We start from the raw sequence: 20,667 nt of genomic DNA on the forward strand, positions 1-20,667 counted from the left end.
TATATATATAATAACAATTTCTTAAATTTGTTTATTATATCAAACACTCATCACTATACTTAACATACAGCCCTGATGAAGCTGTACAAAGGGGGTGAAACATCGGAAAATAAATAGTTGTTGACTTTCTTTCTCTTTTGACCACAACCCTGACCATCATCTTTATAATTTGAAAGTGAATATTGATTTGTCATAATAATAAAGGAGGACTCAAATTCATTTACATTCTATAGAGTTAAACAGATCCAAGTATTAATTTCTAATTAAAATTTCCTAAAACACACTCTGGTTAAAGCATGGTTGGTGATTTTTGTAAATATTGACATGCTTTGTGAGTAAATAAACAAGACATTATAATTTTTAAGCGAACAATGATTTAGACACATTACCTTTCTGGGAGAATAAAAAAATGAAAAATAGTTTATTATTGTTCTGGGACTAAGCTCCTTTAGAACAATTTTTAGGTACAACAAAATATTGATCAAAAACAGTGTGGCCGCACTTACTTGCCATTTATAATATTATTAAGTAATTTTTAAGAACCAAAAAAAAAAAAAAAAAAAGAACAAAATATATAAATAATATTTACAAATAATATATGTGTATGTTAAATATAATATTAGTTCAGTTTGGAGAAGGAAAAGGTGGTTCACCAGAAGGGATTTAAATGAGGGAACGATTGGTGCATGGCATATGGTAGACGGAATAAAGTTCCAATGAGAGGCAACTTGAGTAAAGATTTGTCAAACGTAATAGTTCAGTGAGGTGGAGAATAGAAGTCAGGACAGGATCTAGTAGTATAGGATTGGACAGAGAGAATTGAAATGCAGGTTATGTAGGATATAGGATGGACATTGGAAAGGGGTGTTGGAATTGTCCATAAATACTGCATTTATAATTTACCAGAGAAACCAACCTCGTAAACTTGAAGAGGCTCCACTGTCAACTGCTCATGCTTCTTTAGTCGGTTATTCTGTTTTTTTCTTTGCTTTCTACACATCCTCCTTCTCTGTCGAATATCTGTGTTAGAAGTGTACTTGTTTCTTTTTTTATCACGATATATTTTATGTCTCGCCTTTTCTTTTTTCTTAAATTCCTCATACTTCTTAGGATCGCTCTTCATTTTTTCTCTGCTTCTTTTTGCTCTTTCGGCTCCTGTCAAAGCCTGAAAGAAAATTCAGAAGACTAAGTTGGGAGAATTTTTTTTAATAATTTTGATAAATATACAGTTTAAAATCTACATGTGACAGTATATTCAGGAAGTTAATTAAATAACTTGAAATTAATAAATTACCAAACTATTACACAATTTATTAACGTGGGTTGATATAGTTAGGACTGAGGTTATGAAACATTTTTACATCAATAAATCTTAGTTTTAAAACAAAATTGTCTATTTCACTAATACAAACTTTAATGACAAACGTTTTAAACCTTCTGTTATCTTCAGACTCATGTTTACAAGATGTTTTGTTTAAGAGAACAGGAAGGATTAACATTATACCAGGTGTTTATCATTGGATTCCCTATTACTTTTCATTGAGTACTTTGGCACTCAGCCCAGTCTGTGAGTACATTTATTAGTACTCATGCGGTATTAGACATATGTTAGGCAAGTACTAGTAAAAAAAGTACTCGTGATTTATACCTGATAACAAAAAGCACTCAGAAAAAATCATCTAAGTACTTTTCCATTGCCAACTACTCTATCATTATTAAGCAAAATTGCAGTTAAGCAAAATTGGTTTTAGATCAGTAGGATATGGAAAAAGAATGTTTGCCTCCAGTGCCAGGATTATCGGAATAAATCTTGCATTCCCCTCTCATAGAATTATAGAATGGTGACATTGTTAAAATTATATTAATCACAGCAAAAAATGTAAATGAAAATATGTGCTGGGTGAAAATAGTTTTGGTTTACTTGCATCTGGTAAAGAAATATATATCCTTTGAACTCCTCTCAATAGATAATCTTTATTTTTTTATTAGATCATAATTTTTTAATCAATCCCATGAGCGTTTTGATGTTTTTCTCCCATTTCTTATCATATTTCTATTTATTTTAAAAAATGGACTATGGCAAAAATGGCAGAAGGGACAGTGACAAAAAAAACCTAGTTTGGTTCAGACACGATGAAGAAGCTTTAAGCAATAATGACTCAAGAGAAAAGTCTAAATTGTAGATGTAAACGGTCCAAGAGGATCGCAAAAAAGCATTTGAAAGTCTTTCAATTATCTTGCTTATACGTAGTCATGTACAGGGAGTCTTATAGTTTATTAGAGTGAACTGTAAAAAAAAACATTGTAGATGTAAACGGTCCAAGAGGATCGCAAAAAAGCATTTGAAAGTCTTTCAATTATCTTGCTTATACGTAGTCATGTACAGGGAGTCTTATAGTTTATTAGAGTGAACTGTAAAAAAAAAACTTACAAAAAATAATAATTTATGTCCTACAATTTTCTTGTAATTTCAATTTTTTTTTTCCCATTAAATTTGATGATTATACTAAGGTTAAGAAGAAATTTTAAAAAATAAATAAATAAGGAAATCTTACTATACACCTAATTAAACACGATATATACTTTAATTGTTTGTGATTAAAATAATTTTATCATGCACCCTTCAAATAAAAAATAATGAGTACCTTAATTTTTATATCTGTATGTGCAGAGCTCAGATAACTCTCATCTTCTTGTTTGATGTAAGATGTACCATCAACATCTATCAAAGAATCGGGATGTTCTTCCTTATTTGTGAAATCTGGATGTAGTTCCTATAATTAAAAAAAGAAATGTATGCTTATATACATGCTTAATGTAAGTTGTATGATAACATTTATTGTGGAATCTGGATTTTCTATGCAATTAAAATTACACTAAACTTTAACCTTCTCCATTTAATTTTTTAGACTAAAATCATTCTTCCTACAGACCCTTAAATTAAAAACAATGAGCACCTTAATTTTTATGGCTGTAAGTGAAGATACCAGCACATAGCTCCCATCTTCTTGTTTAATATAAGTTCTTTTTTCAAAATCTAGGTGTCCTTCCCCATTCAAAGAATCTTGATTTGGTTCCTATAATTAAAAACAAGAAATTAATATTTATATTGATAGACAAAAATAGTTTTGTTTTATAAAAATAATTTGAAACCTCTTTTAATCGACTGCAGCCTGCTGAGAAATCCTTTGCATCGTCGTCTGATACATCATACTGATACATATCAGCTAAACCTGGTTCAACCTGTAAAATGACATCTATCTATGAGCTGGAATATGTCAGCTGCACATTATCATTGTTGATACCTTGCATTGAACAAAACATAAAAATTTAATGATGAATCTAAAAAAATTGTGCTTTAATTTCATTTTTTAAATTATCTTCAAACCTTTTTTTTTTTTATTTATTTATTTGTTGATATTTACAACTGTATAAAAAAATACAACCAGTAAATTTGATCATAATGACATATGATATGATACAAGATGTAGAGAAACTACCCAGTAGTAGAACTCTAAAACAGTTTACAATATAAGGTCACGAGGCCATCTTCTTTTCAGGCGCCTTGGAGGATTGCCAGGAATGGAAGAGGAAGCAAGGTTAGAAACGAGTGGGTTTGGGTGGTTAGGGAGTTTATTATGGAAGGAATAATATCGGGTTCGGGCTAGATCGGTTACATAAGGAACATTTAGGTCTTTATGGATGGTTTTATTAGTAACAAAATAAGGAGCATTGAGGATTTTACGAAGGATTTTGGATTGTAAAGATTGGATACGAGAGGAATTCGAAGGTTTAGTGGAGCCCCAAAGCTCAACTCCGTATATCCAGATGGGCCTTATTATTGTCATGTAGATCAGTCTTTTGTAATGAGTTGGAAGTTTAGACCGTTTGTCTAGTAAGTGCTGTAGTAGTCGGAATCTGCGTGCAGTTTCCTGTCTTTTCAGTCTTGTGTGAGGATTCCAGGTTAGTCGTTTGTCAAGATGAAGTCCAAGATAACGAATCTGTTCTACAGGGGTAAGAGCCACATTATTAAAGTATACTGTAGGGCAGTCGGCAGGTTTACGACGAAGAGTAAATGTGATTTGTTGGGATTTGTTGGGATTTATCTTTATCCTCCAATTTCGACACCATTCTTCGAGGATTGTGATATGGGACTGGAGAGTTTGGGATGCAATCAAAGGGTTATTACTAACTGTGAGCACACATGTGTCATCAGCATACGTGGTAAGGATAGTGTTAGGAGTTGTTGGTATGTCAGCTGTATAGATGGTGTAGAGGATGGGACCGAGAATACTACCTTGAGGAACACCAGCGGATTGAAAATAGAGGGATGAATAGGAACCATTGTGGTTTACTTGGAATAATCTATTAGTAAGAAAGGAACGGATGATGAGAAAATATGTAGGAGGTAAGAATTTACGGAGTTTGTAAAGCAGTCCCGGGTGCCAGACTCGATCAAAAGCCTGCTCTATATCGAAAAAGACTCCCTAAATTTCTTACTTCAAACCTAAATTTTAATGACCTATTTTGTTAGCTACTTGTGTCAACAATTCGTACAAGCTGTAACAAGTAATCACAAATTACAATAGTTACTGATAGTAAATGTATGATGATTTGAATATACAATTATTTGATATTTAAAGAATAATACAATGTTATATACAAGTTAATAATGAATAATCTTAATTGAAATGTTACGTTACGTACTTGTTGAGCTTCCAGGCACGGAACAGGTTCCTAAGGCTAATGCTAGAGCATGCATGCCACTGTGTGCCATTACATGAATTACAATTAATTTATCTTAATTATTAAGGAAGACACAAATTCATTTAAGTCTTCTAGAATTAATTTGATCCAAGCAATTATTTTATAATTAAAATTTCCTTAAACACACTCCAGTTGGAGCACGGATGATTATCTTTGTATTAGTTGACATATTGGCAAGAAAATAAACAAAACACTGTGAAATAAATTACTAAAATAAGTAAATCATGATTGATAAGTATTGATTTTATTACAGCATGCTACTTCTATGTATGTAAATATAATAAAAAATTTCATTTAGTTACTGTCAGGAAGGAAATGGTTATTTGTAAATCAATAGTATGCAAACTCAATAGGACCAAAATAAAAATTAAAGAATAATCATGAAATGCATAATTTAAATGGTAAGATTTGAAATGAACCATAACTAAATAAAAATATGCACCTTAATTCCAATGCCTATATTTTTAGAAATTTCATAATTCTCCTCTTCATCACAGTAAATTGCATTATTAGGATCCTTTGGAATCTGGAATCCTTCTGATAAAATCTGTAAAAAGAAAAAACAGAAACAACACTTTTATAATTTTTTTTTAGATTATTCCCAAACCATAAAATATAATACACATAACAAACAGAAAAAAAAATTGTTTCAAATTTTCTTCTTATTCAATCTTTTTCAAAAGAATTTCATTACTGGAGATTCGACATTTAAAAAACAGTTATGTACTAACATTACATTTTAACAGTCAAATCTCCCCACTCCAGTGTTTCCTCTCATTTATCTTTCATCATCTTATTTAGGCATTCTGTGGCTTTATTTCTACATGAAAGGTGGCTATTTGTTCTTTCTTTTTATTTTTGTTCTAGACCTTTATTTATTTTCATCTTATTTTCTTAATTCTACATCTTTTAATGTCGACTATATATATTTCTCTCATATCTACTTTTCTATTTGTTATTACTTCTGTTCATTTTATGTCGAATACTTCACTGCATTTCTGTTTTATTAATACTTTTCGCTTCATATCTTATTTTTATTTTATTTTTTTTATTTTCTTTGTTCGTTTTTATGCAAATTTTCACATCTTTTTTTTAGCCTCACCTTATTAACTGTTTATTTCATGTCATTCTCTTACACTGGTACCTTTTTTTTAGTTGTTTGTATTTTTTTTTTATAGCCTTGCAAAGAAATGTTGGGATGAAACATTGGCTTTTAATAAGTAGTTTCTATACTATTTGAGTTGCTTATTGACCATACCCAGATTTTTATCAATAAAAATCATGATCTCTTTTTCCTATAGCTGTACTCTTTGGATCGTTGACATTATGTTTTAGGATGTTGTTTTTTTTTGTATTCAAATTTTTCCATAGAATACAGAATTAATTACTACTTTCCTATTAGTGATTATGAGAATGTTTGCAGCAGGCAAAGTTTCAGACATAGTGCCTAAATAAATCACTACCTCTAAAACAATATATTTTCAGAAAGATGTGTTCTACTTCTTGTAAATTATTATATTAATTTAACTAAAACTACCAATATAGCCTGGTAATGTTTAACCATAACTCTAACTGTAACTTATAACTGCCATCAGATTAACTTGATTTTTATGGAGCAATTTCTCAATATCTCAAAATGTTGTAGTAGTTGCTGTTTATTTTCAAGCAATTGCCTCTGTCTGGAAAAAAACCTAGCAATTACGAGGTGAAAAAATTACTAGGGGATAAGGAATGGAAAAAGTGGGAGATTGAAGATGTTCAGGAGGATGAACAACAATGGGTAAACAATAGAAGAAAAAAAATGGAGTAGGTTAGGGATAGTCATTGACAGTAGATGAAATGTGTTGTATTTCATTAGATTTGTTAATATAAATTACCATATGGTTAATAGGCTTTGGTTCAACACTTATATGGATAGATTCAGAAATAAGCTATTTTTGATGGTTGGGGACTGTTTTGTCAAAGCTGAAGGAATGGTTAAGGTTCAAGGCATGTTTGGATAATAGGAGGGAGTTATTGATGGCTAATTTTCGTTAGAAGATACAGATTTTGAGGTGGTTTTTGATTTTCCTAATATAGGAATTGCAATTGTGAGCAGTGTTGAAGTTTGGAAAAATAATTAAAAGTCTACTGGAATAGGTAGATTTGATTTATCTATCAGCGGATTAGGATCAAAATATATTAAAATAAATGGTTAAGGAAGAGGAGTGAATGCTTAATGTAATTCCTAGTTCAACCTTAAGCCAAAAGGAGAGGATTGTAGGAGTTAAGGGATGAAAGGATATGAGGCTTGAAAACAAGAAAGAGGTCATCAAAGTATTTCTTAATAAACATTATGTCATGAGTGAATAAGGGAATATTGAAGTCAAGGTCATTAAGAAAGATGTTGCTTTATTCCATGAGCTATGAATATGTTCATTTATCCCTGATAAAGACATGCAATGTGGGGCAAATTATATGTTTTGAGATTATTTTTTTGACCACAACTAAGATCATCTTTCTTCAATTAATTACATATGCTCAACTTTATTCTTCAAATACTGAATTTTTCATAGATGAGAAAAACACACTCTATTTTAACGGATAATAATGATGAGAATGGTTTTATAATATCTTAAAACCAACTTGGCTCACTATTAGTATATTATTAATATATGTTATTATTATAATACAACTATCTGACACATTAGAAAATCCAGGTCAACTTCAATACTAATATATATAGCAAAAGTTTTCAATTTCTTATCAATTGATACCACATATCAGAGTACATACATTTTTGGACAATAAGTTTTTTTTGGGGGGGGGGAAAGAAAAAAGTAAAAATAAAAATCCCTTCCATTTAAAATTTAACTTTATTTTACAAAACAAAATATAAAGAACCACATTTTATAAAAGTCATATTACAAATCACAATATACAACCTTGATCTTATTCAGTATTAAAAATTTAAAAAAAAAATCTTTTTAAATTTTCTAATTGAAATTCAGCACAACTTTGTTATGACCAATTTTTAAAAGCTTATTTGGTTGGAAAAGTAAAAACAAATATTAAAGACTTTTAGAAATATGTTAGTTATATTAAATATTAAATATATCTTAGGTGAATTAGAGGAACCAACCTCATAAACTTGAAGAGGCTCCACTGTCACTTTCTCTAGCTTCCTTAGTCGCTCATTCTGTCTTTTCTTACGCTCTCTCCATATACTTCTTCTTCGTTGAATATCTTCATCAGAAATGTACTTGTTTGTTTCTTTCTCACGAAACATTTTATGTCTCGCGTTTTCTTTTTTCCTAAATTCCTCATACTTCTTAAGATCACACTTCTTTTTTTCTCTGTATCTTTTTGCTCTTTCTGCCGCAGTTAAAGCCTATAAAAATATTCAGAATATTAAGCACTAAATTGATAGGATTTTTTTTTATGAGCATTATTAATTATTTGTAAAAAACATTCAAAATTAGTGTCATAATCAAACTTTTTTTAAAAACATTTGATAAATATTGAACAAAAAAATATCTGTGTTTATTTTGTATTAATAAAGCAAGCTTAACTTAATTAATTACTAAATAATCATGCTATTGCACAATTTTTTAACATCAATTGATATAATTGGCATTAAACCAGTTAATTAAAGATTTAAAACAAGATAGTTTAATGTTTATGTATGTGAATTTGAAGATGGTCAGGACTGCAGCAAGAAGAAATAAAAAATAGTTCTCAAATATTTATTTATTGCAGATGTTTCGACCAACAATGGAGGTCTTCATTAGAGCTAAAAACAAAAAGATACAAAGAAACTGAAGTAAATGTAAGAATAAAAAAATGATATAAAAAATATCTAAGGGTGGACTTATTCAAACTATAAAAAACTTAAATAAAATGGGATAAGTTCAACAGTTATTGACAGATCCCTTTCAGAAAGGAAGGGAAATCCATGTCAAAGATTTTAATCATTGAAAAAATATTTTATTTATTCACTTCCTTTTTTTTTTTTTTTTTTTTTGTAAAAACATGGGAAATAGGATTTCATCAAAGTGCTTAACATGTGTCAAACATATCCTATAATACAGAAAGTTTCTCGGTTTTCATGTAAAGTTGAGCTTCTAATGTTTGCACTTTGATGAAATTCTCGGCAAACTCATGAAAAGTTGTCAGATGTCAAACCATCCTGAAAATCAAGGGGGAATTTTTTGATGAAAAAAATTAATCTCTTCTACAATTGCATTATTTTGCAGGCCAGTGCTCTACACCTTCGAAGGTGAGCTCACTACACCACCTACGAGCAAATATCTATTGCATGAGGCCAACTGGAAGGGATATAGGTTGAGCATTGCTGAAGACCTTCCAGCCATTACACAGTACTATACACCGGACAAGGTGGACTCAGTGGTAGAGATGATCACCACCACCATCAAAGAGGAGCCAATAGAAACATTCCGAAGTTCACTCCTGTCCCCAACGCCATCAGGAAGCCACCAAAACACATCCTCGCTCTGATTGGCCAGCGGAACAGCCTGCACACTCGTGATTACAGCTCAAAACCATCAATGCGATGACACGGCAGATAGCCTCACTCATGCGAGACTGGAAGACAGTGCTCTGTCATGACCAGCTCCATAGAACTCACGATGACCACAGACAGTTCTGGATTTTGGTCAGGATTTTCGTCACCAAGAGGAGGACAGTGCATCTCACCAATGGGAATGGCCTGATGACGTCTGGGGAGCAGGCTGCATTCCTGGCCTCAAGTTATGCAGTGGGAGATGCTCAGCTGACGACTAGTGCTCCTGCACCACCACTGGGAAGACCACCAAGCCCCGTTGAGAAGCCACACCATAGAGCGGATGAAGAACAACTACGTGACTGCCTTCATCTCACAGGACTGCAGCCAGGCCTTCGAGAGCGTGTCCAACCCGCTGCTACTCCGCCGACTGGAGTAGTTCAGGTTTCCCGCCGCCCTATCCCGATTGGTCCAGAACTACCTTAGTGAACGATCATTCGTAGTAATAGTCAGTGGAGACTCGTCGCCTCCAGCCCCCACCACGTTTGGAGTACCTCAAGGATCTGTGTTGGGACCTCTTCTGTTTGTCGTCTTCACTGCCCCAGTGGACACCATCAAACATCGAGACACAGTGGTAGCAGCCTACGCCGACGACATTGGAGTCTACGCTTCCAGCATGAAAGCTGAACTGGCCCTCCACCATGCACAAGCCATTTCTGCCACCATTGTAGCTGCACTGAAGAAGGATGGCATCAGAGTTAACCCAGCTAAGACGGATGCCATTGTGATGTCCTTCCTGAAGGGCAAGAAGAGCAGGCTATCCCAGCGGTTCATCGTGGATGGTGAGGGTCGGAATATCTCCAACATCCTCTACCTGGGCATGACTCTCACCTTCTCCAGTCACGCCAGGGAGAGACTAAAGTTGGCCCGACAGAAGTCGCATTGGTTCAACCACTCGCTCACATCTCAACACATCTCGCTACGACTCAAACTCAAGATCTACAAGGCCAACATACGTCCGACGCTACCCTATGGTGCACCACTCATGCGATACCTCTACAAGTCTATGCTCTCCAAACTGCAGAGTTTCCAGAACTCCCTACAGCGGCGAATAGTCAGAAGAACCACACTCCAGCGGGCCAGGAACAGAGTAATATGTGAGGAGCTCCTACTCCCGTCTGTGCCGGAATTCATAGGCCGTAGGCACATCAAATTCTTTGATGGGCTGAAAGCCTGGACTAACCCTCTATTCCGTGAGGTCGCACCTCCACCAAGACCTGGGAGGGACTTCTGGCTCTGCAGCCTGAAGTCATCACTTCAACACCACCAGCAGGAATAGTCCCTCCCTATTCCTAGGCAAACATGTGCATTCTGGCAAACATGTGCCATCACTGATAAACCGACTTCAGCGGACTCGGCAACCATTCCGGCAACACGAGACAACTCAAATACCCGGTACATGTACTTACCTTTCTTGTATAGGGGTAATTGTTTATTTCTTTTATTCTAGGAGGTAAGAAAAAAAAACATTTACAGTAAACCGGTTTTTAAAAAAATAAAAACTTTAAACAACAATAAACATAAAATACAAGTTACTAAAACTTTAAAAAATAATAATAATTAATAAAAAGGTCAAATAAACAGCAATGTGAACAAGGAAGGAAGTCAATGAAAGATTAAATAAAACCCATATAGTCCACCTCAGATCAAGAAAGACTCGACTCCTGCAAGATAGTACTCCCATTTTCTTATGAACTTTATAGAATGAATAATGTAGGTGTTTCATTTGTTATAATCGACTCATGAATATATCTCTTTGGACAAGATGTGTGTTGTCTGTCGTTCGGGTCTTGTGCTTATTTTTAGATGATGGTTAATGTGTGACAATTTGTAATATTAAGAGAGTTATAAGTTAAAAATAAACCAGTTTTTTTTTTTTTCTAAATGTTATTGATTCTAAAGTAGATTATAATCCAAAACAACATTCGAACGCTTAATACGTAATTACTGTATTTTTACAGGAACTTTTCGTATCAAACAATGCGTGTCACACACACGAACATGGTTATCAGCACTTTAATTCTTTTGAAATTTGATCTGCAGTAAACCTATGATCTTGTTCCAATCCGCCAAATTGGAGTAGTACTTCAGAACTGTTACCATGAGTAAAACCTGTATTCATAATGACTATTTATTACATTCAATAGTATACTTCAAGCGCGTCACTTTCAAAAACGTGTGACGCTTGTGAATTTCCAAATTAAAATATTTAATATTGTCTAAGTTCGGACAACATAGTAACTCTAAATCTGGTTTGGATCAATATCAATTATTAAATAATATGCATAAAATCGAGAGATAAAGTACCATTTAAATTGTTGAGTAACTGTCAACCTAAGATGTAACTTACTGCTAAGACGTAACTAATAGCACTGCTTTTTATCCACCTTACGTTTTGAGTGACTTTCCCCTCCACTAGCCCGCCATCTTGCCAAAATTGTGACGCTCGTGATTCCCTACGTTTAATCTACAGGCAATTGATAAGATAAATTATCAAAAATAATGAAGGCTATTGACTCTCTAATCTGTAAAACGTTCCCCTCATATTGAATTTATTTCGTGATCGCCCTATCTAGAGATGGGACAGTTCTATGAAAAATGCTTCTACGATGTCGTTGTAGAAGAGAAAAATTAAATAACCGGTCCAATAACAGTTTAAAAAAAAATTGGAAATATTCATGATAATGATATAGACCTTTACCAAAGAACATTCCTAGGATAAAAAAGATATAGAGATCGAAATTTTTGTCTAATAGTTTTAAATCGATATATCGTACTAACATTAAATTTGAGTACCGAAAATCATCGTTTTTTCGAGAAAAAATAAACAAAAAAGTCTAGGACGTGTTCAAGAATAAAAAATGTATTAGTATGGTTTTTAATAATTCATTCAATATTAATTTTCTTATTTAAACTTTTACGTAGTCTCCCAAAACGGTATGTGTATGTGTTTATATATGTAAATAGTCTAACTCAAAAACAAAAAGTAGTAGAACTTTGAAATCACTATAAAAATGTTAAATTAGCTTTTTCACTAAAATCTACCTAACGGAAGTATCAATTTATTTTTTATAATAATCGATAACTACATTGATTGATTCGATACTTTTTTACTACGTTCTAAAAAACGGCTCTATTTTATTATTAATAAAACTCGTTTTATCAATGTATAACTTCAGTTCTTATTAACTTCTTTAATATCAATAAAATCTTACCCTAATTGAGAGAAATAACGTGAGAGGGATTAAATGCCTAATATTCTAAATATATTCCTCTAAAGTACCTTTATTTTTTTTAAATTATTAACTATATCCGATTGCTATCAGTTAAAAAAAACAAACAGATAAATATAAAATAATGTGATAATTAACAAAAGTAGAAAATAAATTCCTGGTTGTTATGGCAACAGTCAGATTTTGCTTTTACTTGCCTGTTTATGAAATATTTAGTAAGTGAAAGAAGTGCCATCTCGAATAATAAATACATTTTTTATTTGATGCACAAGGATTAATTTTTAGCACCACATTTATTTTTATGTTCAAGCTACTTAATTTTATTTTTAATAGATTGATATTTTATTTGAGATTGAAATATATACCTAAATATTTAATTTTTGCTATTACAAATTTAAAACTTGTTAATTTGAATTCCCTCCTCCAATCCATTATATATGTTTGTATTCTCATAAGTCTTAAATTTCACAGGGGTGTGTAGACACCAGACAACAATAACACTCTAAATACAAGAATATCTGAATATCTCAGGTTCCTAGATTCTAAAGGCAATGAAGATATATTTATCATTGCTCCAAATTACGTTTATTATACTCTAAAGAATGAAAATAATCGTGACTTGTTCGTGCTAGCCATGGATAAAAAAGAAAAAAATACTTTCCTCTCTTGTATACATTGAATTAATTTCTCTCCTTAAACAAACTTGTTTTCTATTTTTAAGTAGTATTATTAGGTGCTCTAAGGCACCAATTGTACATGTCTGCGCATTCTATAATTTTTAAAAATGTTCTCTCCGTGAATGAGGTCTATTTTGGATTATATAAGTGTTAATGAAGCATGTATACATCAAAAGATGAAAGAAAAAGCCAAAGTCAAGTAACAAATTTTGGGATACATAATTAAAAATGAGAACAAAAGAAAATAAGTAGTAGAATAAAAAGGAGTCAGAAAAAACTGGTTATCATTCAAAAGAACTAATTACTTTTATTAAAAAATAAAACACTGCTTCATAATTTATTTACATTTTATAATTAAATATTTACAGTTATCATGTATTATACATAATGTACATTGTTTCCTCCACATAATTATTGCATTGTATGATCCTGAGATGATTAATCGTCACTAAGACCTGGATCTATCTGTAAAATAAAAAATATTATTTAAGAGCAAACCTCCATCACGGTATAATCATAAAGCCAAAGAAATGTTGAAGGGAGTATTATAAATAGGATATATAAGATAGAAGTTTAGTTCTTGGGAGAAAGAGAATAGTAATCAATAGATTTGGAGTCTAAGACAGAGTTTTCTGAGGATCTTTCACTTCAATCTAGATTTAGGATGTGGGAAGGGTAAACTATCAAAGAATTATTCCTTGGCACTGCTCTTAGAAGACAGAGTTAGATTTCAGGGGAGCTTAAAGAAGGATAAATTTTGAAATAAATTTAAATTAATAGTCTTCTGGCAATTTGGTTATCTCGTGCAATTATTAAGACTAAAATTGTAATGAATAATCAATAATCTGGATGGAGATATATACCACAAGGATATAAAATGACAAATCACAATTTCTAGTATAGGGTGAGCCAAAATTAAAGCAAGATTAGAACTAAATAGAAAACATTTTTTTTCCCCTTAAATCATTATTTTATTGAATTCTAAAGTACACAGGATAAGGTTATGTATAGAATAACACATAGAGTAAATTGCATCCACCACTTTCATGGAAAATTTTGATATAAGAGTGCCTATTTGCCATCAAAGCTGTGGATGCATTTTACTTTATGTGTTATTTCATACATAACCTTATCCTGATGGCAAATAGACACTCTGTCAAAATTTTCCATGACTATTCTGTATAAATGTGGCTGAATATTGTTGGTGCAGCATTTAATATCCTCCTTCAATGCACTCATGCTTGTGGGCTTGTTGGCATAAATCCAATGGTGTTAAATCTCATGATCTAGGGGACCAATTCTTATCACACAAACAAGAGAGTACACAGCCAGGAAATGTCTCACAAAGTAATTGAATTGTTTCATGGGCTGTAAAGCAGATGGCAGCATCTTGTTGAAACTAAATGTCGTCCATATAAATTTCATCCAATTTGGACGGAAAGAACTATTTTATCATGTTGCAATATCGAGCAACAGTAACCTTCACTGCTGACCAGCTTTATTTCGAATAAGTATGGTCCAATGATGCCTCCAGCCCAAAATTCGCATCAAACAGTGGTTGAGGATGTACTTGTTCTTTGACAATCACATGTGGGTTCTCTAAACCCCAAATGTGACAATTTTAACAATTAAGAAAGCCATCAAAGAGAAAATATGCTTCATCGCTGAAAATGATACATCCACTTGGGCATATCCAATGATCCATTCAACAAACTTCCTTTCCTGTGCATGCTCATTAGGTTTCAGTCTTCTAAGGATCTCTAAACAAGACAAAAATTCCCAATAAAAAGGTATGGATTGAACTTTGTGAGCATGGAGAAGCAGATTTTCAGTGAGTATTGCTACTTCTTGTCCACAACGCCATATTGATGTTCCTGGACTTTCACCAACACTCTCACGCACTGCTTCGATATTAACCTTTGAATGGCCAATGTGTGTTTAGCATCACTCATTGATCCAGTCTACCTGAATTTTTCAATTACTCTCTTCATAGTTGACAAAGTTAATCACTATATCGACCATATTTTGTTTAATATTTTCGAAATGTGGATGTCAGAGTTTCATTACCTTTGAAATATTGCTCAACAATGAAAATATGTAGGTCTATAGTGCAATGCTCTATTTTTACTAACCCTAAACTATCAGCTGCACTTTTGTGATACAATTACACACTTGAATGGTGCAAATTCAAATCTTGCGTTAATTTTGGTACATTATTATATACATATTAATTTTGGTATATGAATTAACGATCTCTAAACAAGGCAAACATTCCCAATAAAAAGGTATGTTCATTGACTATATGTTTAGAAGATATTAACATAAAAATAATTTCATTATTATGAATTATCTAGGTCACAGCAGTAAATAAATTTGAAATTTGGAAATGATATGAATATCTTAATTTCTTTCAAGCTGCTTCTGCAGTAATAATATACATGTATTATGTTTCAATGATATTCAAATTTAAAATGAAACAAAAATTACCATAATTTATGCGTGGAAAAATTAACTTCAATTTTTAAAAAAAAAATTTCAAGTATAAATATGAATATGACTAAAAATTATTTTCTATGATTGGAAAAATAATTAATTAATCTAATGAACCTTACATATTATTCTTATTAAGCATTTGAAAATATAAGGAATACCTTAATTTTTACTGCAGTATGAGGAGAATTTGGATCATTTTCATCTTCTTGCTTTATGTAAATAGTGTTATCAACATCTATCGTTGAATCTGGATCTGATTCCTATCATTAAAAAAAATAAAGTAATATTTACTCTTTCAAAGAAGAATTTAGTTTCATCGAAATAATTTTAAACCTCTTTTACTCGACTGCTTCCAGCCAAGAAATCTTTCGAATCCTCTTCTGATACATCATCTTGATGTATATCATCAGATAAACCTGGTTCAACCTGTAAAATGACATCCATCAAGATCTTGAATGGGTCTGCTATACACCAGTATTGTTCATTATCTGCATTGAACAATACACAAAAATAGAATTATATATTTCAAAAACAGTACTCTAATTTTATTTTAGCTTATTAATTCTAATTTACCATTAAGGGTATTTTTAAACAACCCAAAAGTTATACTTATCAAGGAAGAGTCTATATAATTACCAGAAAGGTAATTAAATTCTTTATAAGAAAATAAACAAAAATAGAATTGATTTGCCTTAGTTATTCATTCAACTATTATCATAAGACCATTTTAGTTCTGTTTTTATTTGATTAATAAATAAATAAATACCCACACTTGGTTATGCTGATGATTTGGTAATATTGGTGATGATGAGGAAACTATAAAACTGAATAAAACTACATTGATAAACTCCAGTAAGGAAATAGGTCTAAATACGAATAAAACAAGATATATGGTTAGCAGTAGAAACGAGAGCAATTTTGGTGAAATAGGTATAGCAAGAAATACGTTTTAACAGGTAGAGATTCAGAAATTTGGGTTATACAGTAACATGAAAAAAACCAAATTGATGAGGAAATGAAGCAAGGCTAAAGGCGAGAAATGCTTGTTTTTCAATTTTGAAATTGCTTAGCTTACACCTTCAGTCTGAAAACTTGTAAGTTAGAATTTACCAAACTATTATCCTTCCTACTGTTATTTACTGATGTGAAATATGGTCTCATACACTGAGGGAAGAACAGTGCATGAAGGTTTATGAAAATAAAATATTCTGACCAAAAAGGGATAGGTTAACCAGAGAATTTAGAAGGGTAAAAATGCTGAATTCAGGAAATTGTACCTGGTAAATATAATTCATGTTATAGCATTGTGGTGAATAAGTTTATTTATAATGTTAAAGATAACTTTACAAAGGTTCTATAATTAAATAAAAGTTATGCACCTTAATTGAGATGTCTACATTTTTAGAAGTTTCATAACTCTCGTCTTCCTCAAAGTGAGAGGCCTTAGCAGGATCATTCACAAGATTTTGATCTTCTGATTCTTTCTGCAAAGAAAAAAAATTCCAATACAAAAACATTAGAACTTGCAGGAATTAATTTGTTTATATTAGTAAGGTATTTTTATAAGTTAGAGAAAATTTAGGGCATTACATTATTTTCCTAGTTGTCATCGATCCCTGGAAAGGATAGTCTCTTCCCGAGCACACTATCAAACTCCATTATTAAATGCATCAGAAAGTAATTAAAACACAAAGAGTAGCGTTTTTATTGGAAATGAAGAGGAATCACTTATAAGTACAAATTATTACAAGTAAAGGAGTACATAATCAAGTGTTTCGCTGACTTATTCCTACTAATAAATACAGAAGCACCACTATTGCACATCTTGGTTCAGTGTTTAAAAAAAAAAAATACATAAACGAGTAACTTAACAGTTAAAATTTATTCGAACAATGACAAATATCTAATAATAAGAGGAAAGATGAAATAGGATCCACATGTTTGCTACTTGTTGAACTAACTTCAGTAATTACATTGATAACAGAATAATTGAGGCATGGAAATGGAAAAGGCTGTAAGAGCCAGTATGAAAAATGAGATTTTCATGTGATAACGATAAAGAAACCTGTGCCAATCGATTGGTAGTCACTGGAAGTTCCTGTCTTGAATGATATAGTTTCTAGAGCTGTAATTTTTTCAAAATATTTGAATAAAAGTAGTGGCCAGCTACCTGTTTTTTTCCCCCCTTTTTCTCAAAAGTAGCTTTTTGATACTTACAGCCTTTTCCATTTCCATGCTATAATTATGTTGAATTACAAAGATCTAGTAAATTAATTACAGTATTGTATTTATAAATGGATATTTGAGCTGTTAAGTCATAAAGATACCTCTGAAGTTAACTGATAAGATTTCAAACAATTTATTTCACCAGGTAGAATTTTAAAATATAATATCTTAAGCTTGAGTTAATTAATTCTGAAGATTGGAAAATTTATTTTAAATATGCAGAGCTCAATTCTCAATTTGATGCCAGTACTCAAACAATACTAATCACAAACGAGCACTTTTCAAAGCTCTCTACGATTTATGATTTAAAGAGTGGATCAATGACAAATTTAGACAAGCCGCTACTAGCCAATCCAAATGCCCCATTCACAAGCTTGCACTTGTATGAGCATGCAAGAGATGAGGAAATGCATAGGTAGATCTTTGGACTCGAAACCTAACATTCGTATGATTATGTCACCTGCTAAGGCTGGGTTAATATTAGTTTCCACAGGTGTATAAGTTAAACCTGATCCCTCTGGACAAAACCAGATGCCATATGAAAATGGAATGACCTCCCCACTGGATATAATATGTTGGAGTAATCATTAGTTCTCACAGGAGCTTCAAAAACAGATTTTGGTTTAAAATATATGTCCAATCAAAGATCTTTTACTTAATTCTACTCTAGAAGTCACAAAATGATTAATAATACTCCAAAATAAAACATTTACAAACTGTCATAAAAATAAAAATTTCAAAAATATTTTGGGACAAAGAGCATTTACTTATTACTAATTATACTGAAACTTACTTTAAATTCATTGTTTTTTTTCATAAAAAGTCGTCTTTTCTTTTTCGGACAGTTAAATGTCCCAGTTCTAGTTCTGAGTTCAGAAAGCTGCCTAATCGACCTAGCTTTCCTCTTTCGCCTTCTATTTAGCTGCTGTAAAAGAAGGTAGCCAGCAACAACTACCACAGAACCAGCAGCCAAAATGATAGCCCTTCTTCGGTCATCCATTATATAAAAAAAGCCGAAGAACAACAAACTTATAACACCCAGTAGGTTTCTAAGGTAAGGTTACTTCAGCGGTACACCTGCTGGAGACTGGAAATAAACAAATCGTTAATTTAATAAAAAGAAATGTAGGGGAATAACGTAATAAACTGAGAAAAATGCTAAAGAATGCATCGGTTTTGAAGGAAATATTTGATCGTGTGGGCCGAAAATACTCCCTCCATAAACTGGTAGTGTGAATGCCTGCTTCTCTAGATCGTTGTAATCAAATCTTGTAGGTCAACAAACTCTTCATATTTTGCAAAAAATTGTCATATTTTCTGTTAGAACATAATTAAACTATAACATAAACTACAAAACTGAAAGCGTAAATACCCTTCAAGCTTAGGTATTGGACTAATTCAGGTGCTCACTACCGGAAGTTCTTTTTAAGAGAAAATTTTATGCTGGATCTACACGTTTGCCACTTGCCGCTGATCCAAGACTTGTACAAATGCTTGGTAAACAAAGGAAGCAACAAATGTCGGTATCAACACACTTGATTGATTTTCTTCGGCTATTACATTCGATGTACTCTATTTACAATGTACAAAGGAACAAAATACAGATAGGCTAAATGAAAGAAAACGTAAATACCCGCAAAGTAGGTTGTACATGATAAAAATAGTATTACATAACCTATAAATTCAACTTGCTTGAATATTTTGTTGAAACTTTTTTATTCAATTACCCAGACTTATAATGTCACGTTAAATATTTGTACTATGTTACTATAATGTTTACTATGTACTATGATTTCATAATAAATATTTGTACTATGTTAGACCAAAGATGAACTGCTGAACTTAATTAACAAGATTTGAAGCAATGTATTTACACTGAATCGAAGAAATATTAAAATATACAATCTTAAACTAGTGTTATTATTTTCCGAAGGTTGAGAAAATTTTACCCACTAGGTAAACTATTACCATTCACTAATTAATTAAAACATGGAGAGCACAAACATTAATCTGTTGGCAATTCTAAAATAATGTTAACTGAACAAACGTGTGGATGGAGCACGAGGTCCCCTTGGTTTGTACCCAAAAACCGACACTCAACGGGTCGTTCGCAAATTCAGTAAAACTCGTACCAGCCATTCCATATAACCCATCAACACACTAGTATATAAGCGAATTCGGCATTGTTTGACAAACGTGTGAAGGCACCTATACTAACCACCTTGGAAGAAGCTGCACGAGAAAAGTTCATTGTGGAAAAAAATTCCAATATTTTGAAGAAAAAGTTTTCCTCAACTATCGAAATCGTTGGATATTGGAGATTTCGGTTATTTAATTGGTCGAACGATGCCGATGTTTGATGTCGTTATCGCAATGAATTCAATATTTATTACAATCGAAATTGTTTGAAACTTCGATATGTGAATTGGATATGATTGAAACATGGATAACAAGGAGGTGTCGATATTTGGACTTAATGTCGAAATTGTTATTTGTACAAGATATCAGTATTAGGATTGAACATTCTTGGACTATCTATGCCGATCATGTTTATGAATATCGATATTTGAATTGAATATTATTTGAAGAAATACCCCAATGGTTGATTTCGATATAGATAGTGAATATCGGAATGAACTGTAAATGTTTTCTGTTTTATTTTATTTATTTATTTTCATTTAAATGCAAAATACAATAATATATAATACAT

At 32.0% G+C, this 20,667-nt stretch overlaps 2 protein-coding genes across 3 annotated transcripts in view; both read right to left on the bottom strand.

Annotated features, from left to right (window-relative positions):
• Positions 1-13,131, bottom strand: part of LOC106687994 (uncharacterized) — a 23,020-nt gene extending 9,889 nt beyond the window's left edge. Inside the window, exons 1-8 of the mRNA XM_014432244.2 lie at positions 13,072-13,131; positions 11,679-11,795; positions 7,889-8,137; positions 5,210-5,314; positions 3,154-3,243; positions 2,958-3,077; positions 2,646-2,774; positions 917-1,165 (exon numbers count right to left, since the gene is read on the bottom strand). Of these exons, the coding sequence (XP_014287730.1) occupies positions 917-1,165; positions 2,646-2,774; positions 2,958-3,077; positions 3,154-3,243; positions 5,210-5,314; positions 7,889-8,137; positions 11,679-11,795; positions 13,072-13,131 (1,119 nt within the window). The remainder of the gene's footprint in view (positions 1-916; positions 1,166-2,645; positions 2,775-2,957; positions 3,078-3,153; positions 3,244-5,209; positions 5,315-7,888; positions 8,138-11,678; positions 11,796-13,071) is intronic.
• A 394-nt stretch (positions 13,132-13,525) lies between these two features.
• LOC106688005 (uncharacterized) lies at positions 13,526-20,542 on the bottom strand. 2 transcript variants are annotated; one of them, XM_014432264.3, is made up of 6 exons: positions 20,176-20,542; positions 18,751-19,044; positions 17,111-17,215; positions 16,065-16,157; positions 15,890-15,991; positions 13,526-13,703 (listed from the first exon to the last, which is right to left on the bottom strand). In XM_014432264.3, exons 2-6 carry the CDS (start codon positions 18,955-18,957, stop codon positions 13,677-13,679), a joined length of 534 nt encoding a protein of 177 aa, XP_014287750.1. In that variant the 5' UTR covers positions 18,958-19,044; positions 20,176-20,542; the 3' UTR covers positions 13,526-13,676. The 2 variants fall into 2 exon arrangements, with proteins under 2 accessions (XP_014287750.1, XP_014287749.1); XM_014432263.3 differs by having other exon boundaries at positions 19,330-20,542.
• Positions 20,543-20,667: the final 125 nt, after the last annotated feature.

The sequence above is a fragment of the Halyomorpha halys genome, unplaced genomic scaffold (genome assembly GCF_000696795.3).
Source record: "Halyomorpha halys isolate HHAL.00 unplaced genomic scaffold, Hhal_1.1 Scaffold1036.1, whole genome shotgun sequence".
Lineage (NCBI taxonomy): Eukaryota > Metazoa > Arthropoda > Insecta > Hemiptera > Pentatomidae > Halyomorpha > Halyomorpha halys.

What these genes read in the sequence shown, in the direction of transcription:
- LOC106688005 (XM_014432264.3), bottom strand. Translation starts at nt 18,957, where the DNA reads ATGGATGACCGAAGAAGGGCTATCATTTTGGCTGCTGGTTCTGTGGTA. An exon ending in ATGTAGACATCTCAATTAAG is followed by an intron (nt 16,158 to 17,110) that starts GTGCATAACTTT and finishes GTCATTTTACAG; the next exon opens with GTTGAACCAGGTTTATCTGA. An exon ending in ATACTGCAGTAAAAATTAAG is followed by an intron (nt 13,704 to 15,889) that starts GTATTCCTTATA and finishes TTTATTTTACAG; the next exon opens with ATAGATCCAGGTCTTAGTGA.